The 17,069-nt window shown below is 44.6% G+C and overlaps 1 protein-coding gene across 2 annotated transcripts; it reads right to left on the bottom strand.

The window, feature by feature from the left end:
* Window positions 1-6,947: 6,947 nt before the first annotated feature.
* On the bottom strand, window positions 6,948-9,131 carry SPATA8 (spermatogenesis associated 8). 2 transcript variants are annotated; one of them, XM_011957840.1, is made up of 3 exons: window positions 9,012-9,131; window positions 8,266-8,372; window positions 6,948-7,560 (listed from the first exon to the last, which is right to left on the bottom strand). In XM_011957840.1, the coding sequence occupies exons 2-3, from the start codon at window positions 8,342-8,344 to the stop codon at window positions 7,439-7,441; spliced, it is 201 nt and encodes a 66-aa protein (XP_011813230.1). In that variant the 5' UTR covers window positions 8,345-8,372; window positions 9,012-9,131; the 3' UTR covers window positions 6,948-7,438. The 2 variants fall into 2 exon arrangements, with proteins under 2 accessions (XP_011813230.1, XP_011813220.1); XM_011957830.1 differs by having other exon boundaries at window positions 8,949-9,131.
* Between the last annotated feature and the right edge of the window lie 7,938 nt (window positions 9,132-17,069).

Raw genomic sequence — 17,069 nt, forward strand, 5'->3', positions numbered from 1 at the left:
GGCTACAAGCCACCTCAAAAGTCTCAGTGTCTCCAGCAATAGGTTTGTTTCTCACTCCTGCATCACAGCCCATTGTGGCTGTCTACAGGCTCTGCTCTGTTGTCTTCTCTTGGGGACCTGGAATGTCTTGTCACCTCACTATATCAGAGTGGGAGAACGCCAGAGGGTCAGTGCAGCTCAATGCCTTGAAGTGACCCTGGTCACCTCTTCTCACAATTAATAGACCAGAGGTAAGTAGTCCTGTGCCCCACCCAACGGCAAGAACTACCATTTTCTCAGAAGAAGAGCTGGGAAACATGGTGACCTGCACTCCTGGATACCACAGTGGTTTTAGAGGACACATGCTTCCAAGGCATTCTTGTAAATGTCATTAGCTGAACTTAAAATTTAATAGCAGAGTAGGGTGACTACAAAATCAAATGAATCCTTTATGACTGTAAACGTGTCACCTAATGCTTTCCTTTCATTCATTAAGTATCAGGTTGCCTGATTTTCCAGCCAAGATAAAGGACTTTTTTCCTTTGGGATCAGTTTTGTCAGGAGCATCAAGACTCTGGAGACTATATGAAGCGTGAGCAGACTCCTTCGACATTGGCTGCCAGCTCAGGTAAAATCTCCTCTCTTGCCCATCGCCAGCACTCCCGGGTGCTACCCTGATCAATAACTCTAGCTACAAAAAGCATCAAACACCTCAAAGACATCCCAAAGGCACAGGTCGCCAAAGGGAATAAAAAGGAAACGCCGCATATATTAATGTTCTCCTTAGGCTGCCCAGACATCCTTGTAGGCCTGAGGCCTACAAGGGGCCAGTGGTGATTGGGATGCTTAAAATTATAGAGCTGGAACAACATTTCTTTATGAAATAGCTTTTTGAGCCTCCAGAGAAAGGAATTCTAGTTCAAAGAGTGCCACTTTCCTGTTTTACAACATGCATTTTCTCACTTAGTGAAAAAGGACACACATACAAAACAAGAAGAAAGTAAGACACCAGGGATAATGAAAATAATAATAACAGTATTAAGATTGAAAACAATGCAACTACCTGGTTTGACAAGGGTGTGCAAGGGGCCTGCACTCTCATCCTTTGCTGGTGATAGCATAAATTAAAAAAACTCGTTCTTTAGGGCAATTTAGAAATATATAGCAAAATTTTAAAAATTTGTGTTCTCTTTGACTTCGCAATTTTACTTTTAAGACTCTATCTTAAGGAAATGATCAGATATGTATCCAAAGGTACTTTTATGCAGATAATCATCATATCATTATTTTTACCAGTAAAGTAATAGAAATAAGCTAAATATGGAAATGGAAATTTGATTAAGTAAATTGACATGTGGAATGTGGATAGACCATTATTATTAATAATTTGGGAGATTATTAGGTGGAAAAGTGAGACGTAAGCAGTATTATAGTTCTTTGTTTATAATGCACACGTGGTCATATTTCTATTTAAACAGAGAAAATGGACTGGAACAAAACAAAGACCTCTAAAGACAAGGGATGTAAGATATAAGGTAAAATATGGCTGATTTGCTCTTTTTTCCTTATTTTTTCTTGCACCTCTACATCATTTGAAAAAAAATACAAACTAAAAAAATTAAAATAAACCTTTATCATGTCCCCTTAGAGTTACCAGGGTATTTATAACTATATTTCTCATCTGTTATGCCCCAAAACATATGTAAAGTAGATAATTTGTCTCTATTTTCCAGGAGATAAAGGTAAATTGCAGAGATATTAAACAATATCTTAAACTAGCTTTGTAGCCACAGCTGGTCTATGTAAAACTACAATTAGAATTAGCGTCTATTGATATAAAATTATGTAAACTAATAGTCTGTAAATTAATAAGAGTGTATATCTAAAAGCGAACTAAAGCAGTTCAATTCTTAAAACTTTTTTTATATTAGTTTATATGTACTTTAATTTTAAAACATCAAATTTTGGTTGGCAAAAGCTATGTTGAGATATAAAATGTCTCTTTTTTTTTTTCTTTATGGGTTAAGATGTTGTTAGACTCAGGAGATAGGAAGGAATTGTTAATATATCACATTTTTTAAGAAGGAACACATTCTGACATTTGTTAATTAAACTTTTCTTAAGGTTTAATGCACTGTCAAGATAGGACATATTTTCAGGGAAGCCTTGTGATCTTACCAAGCTTTAAAATAATCCAAAAGCTAGTTCTGACATTCTACCCAATGTAGATGAAAAGGTATTTTAAGCTCATGCAAATCTAAAGAAACAGGAAAATTTGATTCATCCCATTAATTAGTAGGTAACAACATAATGAGAGAGAAACATTGTTTATTTTCTTCTAAAAGGATGATTAATGCAGGTTTAAAAACATTTTTACTTTTATAAAATTAATACTGTTTAATTATATGAAATTAAAATGTTACTATACAATATAGTTTATTTGGTATCAATGAGGCAAAAGGCCACAATGTACAATGTATAGCCAAGATCACCTTGTACACTTTCCAGTATTGAATAAACATGACAATTTTAAATGACAAATGCTGATGATATTTAAGACGTTTCTCATGTCTGTTAATTTTAGTTTAATAATCTTCCTCCTGGAGACCACTAGTTTTCCTGGGGTCATAATTCTGTACAATAAATGAACTGAAACAAAAGTGAGGCTAAAACCCACGCACTGGACATTATCTGATTATAGCAAAGGTGTTATCTGAATCAATACTTACTACAGCATGAGTAAATGTAATGAGTGAAGAGTGGCTTGGTGGGAAAGTGTACAAAACACAATTTGCTCAGCCTGACAGAGAATCTGGGAAACCGACACCTCTGGTCACTTCCTAGGAGTATGGTAAATGGCATGAAAAGAGAATGAAAGAGTGGAAAGTGTGAGCTGCGGAAATCAGCAGAGCTTCTCAGCCGCAAGATCTTCAGTTAATGTCCCAGTCTCCGAGCCTCACTTTCCCCCTTGGGCAATAATGTACACTGCACCAGATCTTTTCAATGCGTAAAGCTGAAAATGTATATTAAGAGGATGACACAGTAAAGATCCTTCATAAATGTTAGTTTCCTTCCCTCTCTCTTCCCCTTTTAGCAAAATATTAGACTATTAGGATTCCCAACATCAGACATGGTGGATATATCCATCCAAATATGAGGTACACCAGGAAAACCATCTAAACTAGAATGAAATGTTGTTCTGAATTGACAACTATAAATAGATAGGGCAAATGTCATAAAACCTCTAGGTATTTTATGTAATGATGGATATTTTTACAGATAAGAATAGAATGCAGGGAGACCTAATAATAAATTCTCTATATTTAAATCATTAATCAGAAATTTGATTTGGGTTTGGTTCTTTGAAAAAGTTGTAGAAATAAAACATAATTTATGTACTCTCTAGAGTCAATTCTGATGTCACAGTGAAAGCAAAAAGTTTAGAAAAAAATTTATTGAATAAAATTCTAAATGAAATAAAATAGTTGAACTCTTTGGTTTGTGATTATATACATGTTGCAGTGTCCACATTACTGAAGAAAGTGAGTTCCAATAATCGAGTTGTTCTGGGAAGTGGTCTTGCTATTACGTTCATGCATGGCTGAGTCTAATCAGTCACAACACTGAGGTCAGCCTGGACTCCAGGCACCATACTACGTACTGAAGATAAAAAGATGAGTAAAATTTGAACCTTGTCTTCAGCTCTCTAAATAAAAATTAGAATAATAAATACTTGTACCCACTTTCATGTGTCTTTTGTTAACAACCATGTATAACACTTATTATTGTCATTAATTTCCATCTTAAGAAATGTGAAACTAAGGCTCAAAGAACTAACGCCATTTATTCAAGAACTACTTACTGGTTGACAGAAGTTCAAGAGTTAGGCAATACATGGTTCTTGATTGGATTCTGTACCTACTTAAAAAAGCAAACATGATCAGAAGAAAGTGAGAACATAGAGAGTATGGCTAATGAAGGATCGTGAATTCCAGAGGGCAGGATAGAAAGGCTTAAGCAGTGGGGAAGCGCAAGAGAAGAGGCAGAGGAAGGGACATGCAAGGGTTCATGATAGAGTGCAAGAGACAAGGAGTGGGTGAGCCATAGATCTGGGGCTTGCGGTGTTGAAGGACATCGCCTGAAATAAAGGGTAAAGTGAGAGAGGGCCAAGTGGACTCAAGGAAGATATGGTGAAGAAGCTGCAAAGACAAAGTAACATTATTGGGACATGGAGGACATGAGAATATGTACTTTATAAGTAGATTTGAGAGAGAGAGGGAAAGAGAGAGAATGCACATGCAAAAGAATTACATTGTTAATAGTCCATAAATCTCAGTGAAGTCTGTGTAAGTATTGATTGTTCTATTCGTGTAACTTTTCTGTGAATTTGAAATTTTTATTTTGAGACAGGGTATCGCGATGTTGCTCAGGGTGAAGTGCATCAGCTGTTCACGTGTGCAATCATTGCACAATACAGTCTCAAACTCCTGGGCTCAAAAGATCCTCCTGCTTCAGCCTTCTAAATAGCTGGGACTACAGGCATGCACCACTGCACATGACACTGCACCCACTCCTGCACCTGGCTTGAAATGTTTTTAAAATAAGACTTTTGGAGACAATGCAATCTCTTATTGAGTCAAGACGTGGGCTAGACGAAAAGCAGAACCTGCATTCAACCCCAGAAGTGACCAGAAATTAACCTCTCCAAACTTCTATACTTCCCCAAGCTGCCTCTTTCCTCCACAGAACTTTGTGAAAGGAAGGCAGAGTCTTGCTTGCAGAATGGGCTGTGCTGACTTTGTCCCTCCTTCATCAGTGCTCTCAGTCAAAGCCTATGCATCTTTCTCTGCGTCACCTTTCTAACTACACAAAATAAAGTAGATGGGATTATAGAGGAAACCCAATTATATTCAAATACAGTTATCAAAACATAATTACAAAATATGATATAACAAGATATGTGCTTTTTTATTAATGGATTAAATAAGAAGATACAGCAGTTAGTCTAATTACTGCTATGATTTGAAGTAGTGATGAGCATAAACTATATTTTGGGATATCTATAATTTTAAAGTGATATAAAATATCTATTGCTAACAAGTAAGGCTAATGCTAACTTTAGTGCAGCTCACTGCCTTCATTCATAATAGAAAGAAATGCTAACATCAATTAGTCATTAGTGACTGTCTAAATTGAGGGACAGACAGATCCCCTCAGGCTATGAATCTTGGGAGCTAGATGTACATGCACTGAGCTCTGTGCTGGAAATTCACCAGGATCTCTCATCTTTATCTTCTGTGACTCTGAGAACTCCTTGTAAACTGTGAACCTAAAATTAAGTAGTTGTTAGGGTCCCATCATGCCTTGTGTCTACAGCTGAAGACTCGATGGCCTAATGTCATGATGTATTGTCATGATCTCTCCAAAAGTCATAAGGGGCTATACATTCTTTCATCTTTGTGTCATCTAGTGCCTGCCCCTTGATAAATCATTAGTAAGTTTTTGATGAATAAATGCTATATTTTGTACATCCTGGCTTTGTTTCATGTCCAAATAAAGATTCTACTTATTGCCTCTTCTCTAAAACCCAATTTCAACTAAACCAACCAAAAACATAAGTTTTAACCTACAATTCACTTTGATGATTTTTTCCAAAGTATTTTAAACAACATTTTAAAAATTACTTTCAATGTACCTTCTCCTTTATAATGAGAGTAGGTAAAATACAGAACATTCAGGTATTTTACTCAATGTGCAGACAGAGGTTCAGGAATTCACCTCTACTCTGTGTTGACCACACTAAATGTTGAGGTCGAAACCCAACCCAAACTCAGTCCCCCTTAATTTATACCCTACCCCATTTAGATGGCCTCCAATAAAGTGTAGATGTAATGACATGACTATAAAATATAAATTAAAATAAAACGTGCAAAAAAGGGAAGATCTGGGGTCAATGAACAAATGTGAAATAGAAAATAGAAGAGTTAGAGTTATAATAGTTAAGGCCCCAGGCTTAACTAGGTTAAAAAAGAGTCATGGTTATTAATCTTAGGATAAAAATTAAAACTTGTTCTCAAGGGAAGTTTAATTTTTCCCTTCAAAGTAAATTTCAAAGTGGTTGGTCCATGGAATCTCATCTAGGAGTACTGAACAGTGACAAGAACAGTATTCTCAGCAACATTCACACAGCACAAGGTGGTGATGAGTTACTTATGGCTGATCTTGTCACTTCCTTATGACTTGTCTATGATCAGAGTGTGAGTTGTGATGGACTGGTTTTGACCAAACACAAATTTAAAATCATCCCCTCTGGGCCCTGTGGTTGGCAGACTCTTAGGTGGCCTTCTCAAGAATCCCTACGTCTTGGTGTTCATGCCTTTATGCAATCCCATCCCCTTGAGTGGTTCTGTGATTTGTTTCTAAGCATTAGAATATGGCACAGATTATGGGATATTAATTTTGGGATAATGTTACATGAGGCTGTAACTTTCCTCTTGCTCATTTTGCTTGCAGACTCTATTGACTCTCCCTGGTAGCAGGCTCTGAGGAAGTAAGCCTCCTTATGAAGAAGCCCATAAAATAAGGAACTGAAGGTGGCCAACAGCCCTCGGTGAGAAAGTGAATCCTGCCCATGACACATGAGCTTGAAGGTGGATTCTTTCACAGTTGAGTCTCAGAAGGTAATCTGTATTAATACAGATTATAGATCTTTAAGCAACCTATCATGGGTGCTAGTTGTTGAATCTGAACCTGAAATTGATGAAGTGCCCTCAAGGTCAGCTTTGGGTGTGCTGAGTCTTAACTCTGCCTCAGTAGGCACACTGGTCCTTAAATCCCCTTCTGAACACATGCATGCCTGTCTCATGGCCCTCATCTCCCTCATTTTTCTCCCTGAGCACACCAGGATGGCCCCCAAGCTTACTTTCAGCTGCTTTTAAATCTATATATTTCAGAAAAAAAAAGTATCTTGTATACGCCATTTGAAATTATTTTATTCAGAAAAGTTCACACTGGGCATGTATGCCAAGCTCTGAGCTAAGCTCCAAGGATCCAGAAATATATGAGAAACAGTGTCTTGCCCTCTAGGAGCTCTAGAGAAAGAGAAATGGAGACAATGAAGAGAGCCTAGCCTTGGCCTTGAATAGGGGAAAAAAGGCAACATTGGGGTTTGGCCTTAAGTAGACATCCAGAATACAGCATTCCAGGATGAGCATAACCAGGCTGCTGAGGGTGGCCTTTCTTGGAGGTAGCTCAGAAGTGGAAGAGGGAGTTGTGGCACTGGTAGGACAGAAACTTCAAACACCAGGTGGTGGGGCCTGATATAGAGTCATCTGATTGCCCTTTCCAGTTGAGTTCCAGGTGGTATGGGGAAAAGGAAAAGAGACCGGTTCCCTGGGCTGTTAGCTAACTCTATGATGGCCAATGGAAGAGCTTCAGGGTAAGGGACACTACTGAAAAATCAGGACCAGCAATATGGGTGAAACAGGGCACTTCTCCTCTTTATCTTCTGAATCAGCAGAGAAGCAGATGGCACCCTTCGCCTTTGAACCCTTTGGATCCTTCCGTGAGAACAGCTCTTCTCTGTAAACAAAGAAAAAGAGGATAATTAGAGGCAGAATGGTACATAGAGAAAGACATCTTAGATGACGGAGAGAAAAACAGAGAGAATGGGTGAGGAAAACAGTGCTCCCTAAACATTCTCTCTTCGTATACACAGAGGAAAGATGATCTGGAGAACACATTTGGGTGCATAAGTGATTGTCCAAGGCCCATCGAGCCACTATGGGGACAGCATGCATCATTGTCGTCACAAACCTGTAACCCATGCTGACCAAGAAGCTGCAGAATGATGCTGCCATTCCAAAGGGACAACAGGAGAGAAGTTGTGATCAAAGGCAAAAATAGAGACAAAGGACAGGAGGCTACCTAGGATAAGAAAGGCCAGAGTGAGCTTGGAGAGGGCAGAGGCTGCAGGAAAGGAGGAGGCTCGGTAGTGGGCAGCTATCACTGAAGAGGCTCCTCCGGTTTATACTTCTTAAAGGAGAATAGGCATCATCTCAGGAAAAGGGAGCAATGAGTTAGTATGCACGAGTAGCACTTAGGAGTGAGGAAGTGGGCAGCCAAGGCACTGGAGAGGCTGAACTCTGGATCTCCTAACAAATGAATGGGGTCCTCCGTTTCATCCTTGGCAGCACCCATCCAGGTTCAGGAAATGGAGAAGGGAGGAAGTCAAGAAACTGGAGTGTTAGCTTTTGAGGCACAGACTCAGCCCTGCCACCTACTTACCTTCCTTTGCAGGCCACATCAGGCCTTTGAGGCCTCCTGGGCCACCCTTGAAAGGCCTCCAGCTGCAGGGACATGTCATGGCTTCTGGGAAATGTCGCAACGAGGTTCTGCAGGAGAGAACACAGGGATGTCAGGACGTCCCGTCAGCATCAGGAGCCCACATTGAATGAGAGCGTTGTGACCCAGCCTCACAGACTTGGATTTTGGGAAAAATTCATCTCTGGCTTGAGTGGGAGGCACCTCAGGGCTGTGATCTCTTCAAGCCCATTTGGGAAATCTGGGGTGTTTTCAGCTCCTATCTCCAACCCTTCCAGCCTGCCCAAGCACACAGGAGCTGCTCCTCTTGTCCTTATCACCTGCCTCTCATGCCTGGCCCCAGTCACTGGTCTGAAGGGGCTCTGACAATTCACGATAAGAGACTTAGGAATGCCGCAATTTCATAACTGTCTTCCCACAAAGAAATTGTAGCTTAATAGGAGCCAGACCTACATCTGGAGTTGGAAACTGCAAGGATGGGACATCAGATATCTAGGACAAGGCAGCCTCTGAAAAGAGGGGGCTATTTCTTGGTAGAGGCAGGAATTTTCCTAGGCCCCTGACATCCCAGCCAGGGCTGCTCCTCGTGCCCTTCCTTCCCTGAGGCCCAGGCTGCCACAAACGACAGTGATCCCAGAAAGACACACAAGTGAATCCCTGGGCTTAGCAGGGATGGAGCAGCCTGGTCTGAACAAGATGCATGGGCTGGCCATTTAGAAGCCCCTTCTTCAGGAGAGCCCTGCACTTAAGAACTACATGGGAGAAGTGAAGTGGGTGCTCTAAAGAGCAACTGCTAGCACATGCTTGGAACCCTGTGGGCTGCCCCAGAAGCCCCAACGGACGCAACTGCCACTGGGCGGGTGGGGGAGGGGAGGCAGCTTGGGCAGCCAAGGGTCCCAGTCTCCTACAAACTTCCTGCACACCTGGAGAAGGCAGCAGCTCTGGGGTCTGCAGGGGGGGGCACCTCATGGTTCCTAACTTCTCCTAGAAATGAGAAGGAATTCAAAGAGACCCACTTGATAACCTGTCAGGTTGCATAGCAGTGAGGCTTCCTCCTTTAGTAGGTTCTTGAAATTGTATATCTATATACAAATAGATAAATATACATATACAATATACAGAGTGGCTGCAGGTTTGCTACAGCAAGGCAGTGGGTGAAGGTGATGGATGTGCAGTGGTGGACTCTGGAACCCCCCAAGGGGCTCCCCTGCTGGACGCAGAACTGTAGCCTTTGAGTGGCTGACCAAGACAAAAAGGAAGAGGGACGAGACAGAAGGCAGGGCTGCAAGGATACAAGGCCTTGTCTACTAAGTCCTACTCTCCCATGTAGGCCATTACCCCTGACCTATCTGAGCTTCAGTTTCTCTGAAAGGAAAATGAGTCATCAAGAGACAAATACACAGGAGGAAAGGAAAAATCATGAAGGCAAAAGGTCCAGGGTGAATGGAGGGAAGGAAAAAATTACAGAGATCAAGTAGAACCACAGACAGGAAAGAGCCTTTGGCAAGATAGCGGCAGGGAGGTAAAAGAGAGGGGAAGTAATGGGAAACCAAGCCAACCCACTCCTTGGGTGGCAAGGAGAAGGAAGCTAAGGGTGGAACGGTGGAGATCTGGGGAAGGTAGAATCAGGAACCAGAGACAAAGTGCAGAAGAAACAGCCTACTGGACCAGCCAGCGTTGGAGGGTGGACCTGGGATGTGCAAGGCGTTTTCTTCTCATTCCAGTCAGAGGCAGGAGACAGGAAGTGAAGGGGGCCAGCTAAGGCACGACAGGAGGAGGGCAGAAAGCTCAAAGTGTCCTTCTTCTGTTCCCTCATCCCCTCTCCCTCCAACCCTCCCAAAAGCCTTGCCCCAGAAACAAGGGAATAGAACCCAGGAAGGTTGAGTAGAGAGATGGGGTTCGGGCATCCTTTCCCTTTCCAGAGAGAAATGATAGCTTGACAGTGATCAGCTGAATGGCCAGGAAACACCCCCATAATGGTGGAGGGCTGAGCACCTAGTACCTTAGCGTAGGGGAAAGGGACAGGCTTGAGGTCTTCCCGGACTCTTCAGACTCTAGCTGAGGTCTCCTGTCCAGGGAAGCCCAGGTGTGAGGGAGACTCAGAAACGGCTCCCAGGTGGAGGAGATTGTGCTGCCTCCTCTGGGGAGGCTGCTTGAAGCCTAGTGGGTACAGCACAGAATAGCCAGGAGAGGGGGGTGCCAAGGCATGCCCCCCTCACAAAAGCCCCCATGAGGCTGCTCTCAAAACCCTAGCAGGAGCACCTCCACTTTTCCTTCCTCCAATCCCAAGGGGTGGGAGAACTCCCTTTGGACCCAGAGAAGCCCTCACATAGTCCTCCTCTGGCCAACTCTGCTATCTCAGGTCCCAGTGCCCTGGGAGATGAAGGCCATTGCTGCAGATGAAAACCAAAATCAGACATCTGGGGAAGAAGTGTGATCCCAAGAAAGGAAATAAATGGCTCCCAAAATTGCTCAGTGCTCCCCTACTAAGCAGGAGGAGATGGATGTAGGATTTCTCTTTAGGCAGGGCTCTGGAGCGTCTAACTGTGGTGTTGCTGTTGGATCATGCTCACACATGTAGAGAGCCAGCAGAAAAGGATTTTGTGGGGAAGGTCCATTAAAACCTTTCTAGGTAAATCAAAGTTCAACAGACCCAACTGCCAGGCATCCTGGTAGGGGACAGGACACCGCACCACTCACTTCCCTTTGCATTTCCCTATTGCCACTCTCCTTTGATATTTGTTTAGGAATTCACCCATCTGTAAGCTCATTGCTTTATCAAATATTTGTTGAGCTTTGCTGGGCAGAGGGGATATAAAAATGAATGAGACAAAGTTCCTGCATTCAAGTACCTTCCTGGGTAGTGAGAAAGGGCAGACTGACATGCTGAGAATGAAGAGAGAAATATAGGATGCAGGCGGATGGCTCAGGTAGACACATCCCTTAGTCTCTGCTCTCATGGGTAAATACAGCTACTGGGAGGAAGTTAACATCAAAAAATCCTCCAGCGGAGTCAATATTTGTTGCCTCTCACCAGGCAGATAGGAAGTTAGAAACCAGAAAGTTCTTTGCCCATTAGGGAATTTAGAGTCTAAAACCAAAACATACTCACATGTATTAATCGGGGTCCTTCCCTCGAGCAGCATCGATGTCAGGGAAAAGAAAACTACTTGGCGAGTTAGGATACAGTGGGAGGGGTCTCAAAGACAGCCATTGAAAATGCCCCCAAATGCTGGAGACCTCAGGTTTGAAGGGGTTCTGATGGCCATATGGACTTATAAAGGACATGGTTCAGAGGTTTCCTCAGACCAGCACAGGACTCGGGGAGGGGAAGCAGGGAAGCCCCCAGTATCCAGATTTTGGGGATGTCAGTGCTACAGGGACTGGGCTTATAACTGGAAGCTGCCTCTTTGGTGTCTGCAGTTGAAGGGCAGAGGTCCAGGGTGGGTCCGAAGAAGATGGGGACAGCCCAGATGATGATCAATGCAGTCTTGGCTAGCAGGGGAAGGGGCTTCCTGGAAGGGGCCACGAAGAGGTGGAGTGACACTGGAGTATCACCAAGGTGGTGCTTCCTTGCCACCAGAAAGCCTGGCCTGAAGAGGAGAAAGGAGGAAGATGACTCAGCTGGAATGACAGCCTGCCTACTCCCTGTTGCCCCTGTACTGGGCTATCACTGCTGGGGTGTGCATCTAAACAGAGGGCTATTTGATAAGTCTTAAATATCCACAGGACTCCCAACTCAGGAGAGACAAATGGGCAGAAACAGAAAAGTAAATGCTGAGATTATATCTGAAGAAAGAGAAAGAGCACAGCAAGAGCAGAGCAAAGAGTCAGTATGAAAAACCTCATGGTGTCAAAAAAGAAGGAAGGAGATGAGAGAAAGAAGAGTATCCCTTAGGAAACCAAAGTCAGAGTGAGGTCAGGACAAGGCTAACAACACAGGAAGAGGTGACTGGCTGGACCTCGCCCAAAGAGGATTGAGCCTGAAGGCTTCAGGGATGTGGTCTATGCTTCGTCCCTCTCCCCCTAACTCTGGGGACATGCCTCTCTTGGGGATAGAATGCAGATGAAGAGAAACAGAAGTGGCCAAGTCAAGAAGCCATGGGCTGAGGGTGCCCCAGCTGCCCACCTCACTTGGGGCAAAGCTCATCCCTAGTTTACAAGAAGTGCATGACAACTGGCCCTTGTCCTGGGCCAGACCCAAACCCATACAGGCAACAGGGCATGTGTTTTGGAGCCTCTCTCCCACCTTCCAGCCCTATCCAGGTGTCTCTGGGAAGCTTCCCCCTACCTTCAAAGGAGTCCCTCCAGCAGCTGCCCTGCCTGACCAGGCACAGCTGACTCTGAGGAGAAGATGCTCGCAGCCCCATACCTTTTTTATTGTTTCTTTCAGAAAGATCTGCATCTTAACTACAGTCTGTTTCCCACTGAGAGGAACGTGGCTCCATAGTTGATGTCAAGGAGAGAAAGGACTGTTTGGGGCTGAGGGGTGGGGACATGGGTCTTGGATCCCGCTCACCCTTCCCTGGGACTCAGGCAGCCCTGGGAAGCTCAGTTTTGTGGAGGACACAAGGGACCCTAGCTCAGCCCTGGGCAGGCAGGCTGGGAAAGGAGTGGCCCTTTGTCTGGGAAGGGACTGGGCTGCTCTGTGCCCAGAAACTACATGGATAAGCAGTTGCGTGATATGCACCCAAAGCCAGTCCCCGGGAAGCCCTGCCATTGAGAGTCAGTGCCACCACACGGCCCTCTCTGCACCCCTAGACCCCATGGATAGGGAGAAGGGTTGGTCCTGGACCCAGAGGACCCCTCAAGTGGAGTAAGGCTCCCCAACTGCTCTTGCCCAGAGAGCTCTGCCTATGAAAGGGCCCACCAAAGAGACCAGAGCTGAGAGATGGTACAAGCTCCCCTGCGGCAGTTGTGGTTGTAAAAAGGGGGTCTCAGGACGAGATCTGGGTGCCTGAAAAATGTTCAAATCACAGTTCAGTTCAAGAAGCAAGCAGCAGTAGCCTGCTCCACGAGGTTAGGCTGAGGGCTGCTCTTCAGCTTGGCTCCCAAGGTGGTTTGCTCTGGATCAGCTGCTTTGAGTATTTGACTTGTGAGTGACCTGCCACTTTCAGGTCATCTTGGACCCCAAGCCAAAGTCTCACAGAAGTTGCCACTCATGACTTGTTTGAGTACATGGCACCAAAACAAACAAAGCCAGCCTGCTTTCTTTTCCTTTCTCATTCCACCACTCTCCACAGTCATGTCTCCATTCACTGATGTATCGTTCACTGAACAGCTATTAACTTGGCCTTGATACGAGACATAAAATAGAGAGTGGCACATAGTCCCTAACTTTAAGTCACTCCTGGGGAAAGATACAGTCCTCATGGGGAGGGGGTATTGGTGATGCTCGCTGGGGCCTTCCTTAGACTTCAGATATCAAGCTCTCATAGCCTATCTCTTCTATTGTACCTCACAGGGAACTAAAATAACTTTAGATTGTAAAGGTAGCTAAAATGTTACTAGAAAACAGTTTCAATTAGAAAATATTTTAGGGGTGGCAAGGAGTGAGCAGGCCTCTGCCCATCAAGGTCTCATGGTCTTACAGGAGACACTACTTTGGGTGGACACGGTTCAGAGGTTTCCTCAGATAAGCACAGGACTAGGGGAGAAGGAGCAGGGAAGCCCCTGTGATCCAGATTTTGGGGATGTCAAATCCCATTGCCTCCCTTTATGCCATACTGGCATTTTAAGGACCAGGAGAAATCTTCAGGGCTACATGTCCAATGTGGAGAGTGCCCTGAAATTCTGGAAACTCCATCGCTTAAGGGTTCTGATGGTGTCATATGGGCTTATCAGGAACAAGCATCAGATGCTTTCTGTGACCAGCACAGGACTAGGGGAGGTGGAGCAGGGAAGCCCCCAGGATCCAGGTTTTGGGGAGGTCAGTGCTGTAGGGGCTGGACTTGTGTCTGGAAGCTGCCTCCTTTTGTGTTTCCAGTTGAAGGGCAGAGGGTGGTGGGCTGCTCTTAAGAAGATGGGAGAGCCCAGATGATGGCCAATGGGAGTCTCAGGGGCTCCTGAAGGGGGCCAAGAGGAGCAGGGGTGAGGCTACTGTATCATTCAAGGGTATCATTCACATGTTGCTTCCTTGTCATTAGAAAGCCAGGTTTGGGGAATGATTAAATGGTAAATTTTGTAATGCGTGTGTTTCATTGCAATTTTTTAGACATGGCATGGGGAGGAGAGAAGGTGTCCTCCCTTCAGCTTTGAGGATGGATAGGAGTGACGTGGGGTCAGAACCCCTCTCTGCTGTCACTCTTTGTGGAGCCCCAACACATTCTTTATAAAGAAGGAATGCCAAAGGAGGGCATTTTCATCTGACTCAAATGCCTAGAGACCTCGGGACCCTGGAGAGACAGAGACAGAAGTTCTGGGGTTATATTTGTGGACTGAGACAGGGGGAGATAAAGCCCCCTGAGAAAGAGAGAACAAAAACAGTAGTGGGGAAGATATGATCAGAGACAAAATTAGAGACAGTAAAAGTGGAAACAAGGCACCCAGAGGGGCAGAGAGCCATAGCTACAGGGGGAGAAGAGAGAAGTACAGAGACCAAAATATGAAATCGTGGGGCATAGTGAGCCTTTCTCTGCTGTCTTCCAGGGCAAGAGTCAAATTCCTCTGAATTTCATGGTTTAAAAATACAGAAATTGAGTCATTAGAGATTTTCAGTGGAGGAAGGACAAGGGATAGACAGGTCTCTCCTGGGACAGAACCACCAGTATTCTCTGTGATTCAGAGATGGAAGTTACTTACCTTATCTAGAGTGGCTCATCTCCTTGGCTACCAATTATCTTACTACCTTCTGGCCAGGTGTAGGGCCCAAATTAACTAAGAAGACTGAAGAGAAGAGAGAAAGAAGCGAGAGAGCGGAGACCTGGCTGGGTGTGACACTGCTACTATCCTCTGAGTCAAGCAATTCCCAAAGCCGCCAAGTTAGCTAATCCTTGGCCCCATCTGTAGGGATTCTTTGTGGAGGAAATATGCAGATGGAGGGTGGTGGCGGCACACAGGCTACCTGAGACAAGTGCTCAGCCTTTAGAGACCCAATTCCTGCTGCTGCCCTCATTAGCTGCCCCTCGGCAGCCAGGGACCCACAGCCCTGCCCTGCAGGCTCTGTACAGCTTTGGTCATAGCTCACCTCCAGCCTGGACGATCCTGGTGGACAGTTCTGTACTTCTTTGGGGAGTCCCCCCTCTTCTGCCCTTTAGTCCTTCCTCCTCCTATCTGGTCTCTCCTTTCCAAAGAGTTTTAAACTTTCTCAAAAGCAGAAAGGTGAAGGCATGTGGATGAGTTTCTTCCCCAAAGAAAGTTTAAGCTTAGTAGTGGACATTTCTTAACAAAATGAAAAAGAACCAGGGTCAGGGGCTGACTACTTTTCAGACAGTGGTTGGTTATTCATGGTCAGGTGATTTCCTGACTTCTGTGAAAGCCCAGCCCAGAATGTTTATCACTTTATTCCCTTCCAAAGCCCAGGTAGCCTCAAGAAACCTTCTAAGCGGGTCCCAGGCAGAACTCTCTTAGAAGGAGAACAAACTAAGCCTGCAAATGGGAATTCAGAGAAGAAGAAGACTTGTCAAGAATGTCCAAATCACAATAATTAAATAACCAAGATAGCCTAACCTATAGTCTAGGGCCCGGGACTAGTCTGGTTCTGACAGGCTTTTCCTTCATCAGTGCCCTTTGACTCCAGCTAACTTCAAGAGACTTACTCCTCTAGGATAGCCCACACATCCCATTGATGAATTTGCTAAGTTAGAGGAGGATCTGCATCCTTGCCCTGTGAGAACCTTCTGCCTTCAGTAAGCTCCCAATGTGAAGGGGGCATACAGACAATCAAGTGTGCAATCCTGTGGCCCTATGTTAAATGCAATATAATGTCCCCATGCCCTGATGCCTAGGAGAGAACCCTAGAGTCATCAAGACAGCCATAGTAAAAGACTGCAAGGCCTGGCAATCTCTTTAATGGAAATGCCTTTGGAGATATTTGGCCTGTCCTCAGAGTAGCACATGGCAATGAAACAGGCTCTCACTCCCCGGGGGGACAGAGGTTTCCAAGATTGTGGTCTTGGGTGACTGAAATACAGTGCTTGGATCAGGAACTCTTTGCTATTTCCAGGTGGAGACTAGAAAACCAAGAGAAAGGAAGTGATGGGTCAGGAATTTGTGCCTCGTGGACCATCCCTTTTCTGTCTGTGGAGCCTTCCAAGAAGGAAGGAAGGCAGCAATGAGAACAATCTGGCTAATGAGGTTGAACTCAAGCAATAGATCAAGTGAAAGAGGTTGCTTTTGCTTTGCTCTGCCTGGAATGTCCATAGGCCTTTCTTTCTTCATAGTACCTATTTTGTCATGCTGTAGACAATTAAAATTTTTAACATGGACCAACACAGACGCATCCTGCTTCCTGCTCTTGCAGGATATCCAGGATGTCCTGCAGCAAGGCAAAGTAAGCAAGAGCAGAGAGCAGCAGAGTCCTGAAGAAAACAGACATAGAGTGCAGGGGAGGCGAGGGAAAGGGAAAGGACAGGAGGGGAAGGGAGGGGATAGTAGGGAAGAGAAGGGAGATGTGGGGTCTGGGGCATCAGAGCTGGGTCAAGGACATGGGGATCCAGGAACCTTTGTCCAGGAATGCATACCTTGGTCCAGTCTTGCTCTGGAAAGAGAACTGTGATGGAAATGAAAGACCACGATGGTCAGAGGCACTTCGAAACAAATCACTGTCT

Source organism: Colobus angolensis, unplaced genomic scaffold, assembly GCF_000951035.1.
Source record: "Colobus angolensis palliatus isolate OR3802 unplaced genomic scaffold, Cang.pa_1.0 Scaffold112, whole genome shotgun sequence".
Lineage (NCBI taxonomy): Eukaryota > Metazoa > Chordata > Mammalia > Primates > Cercopithecidae > Colobus > Colobus angolensis.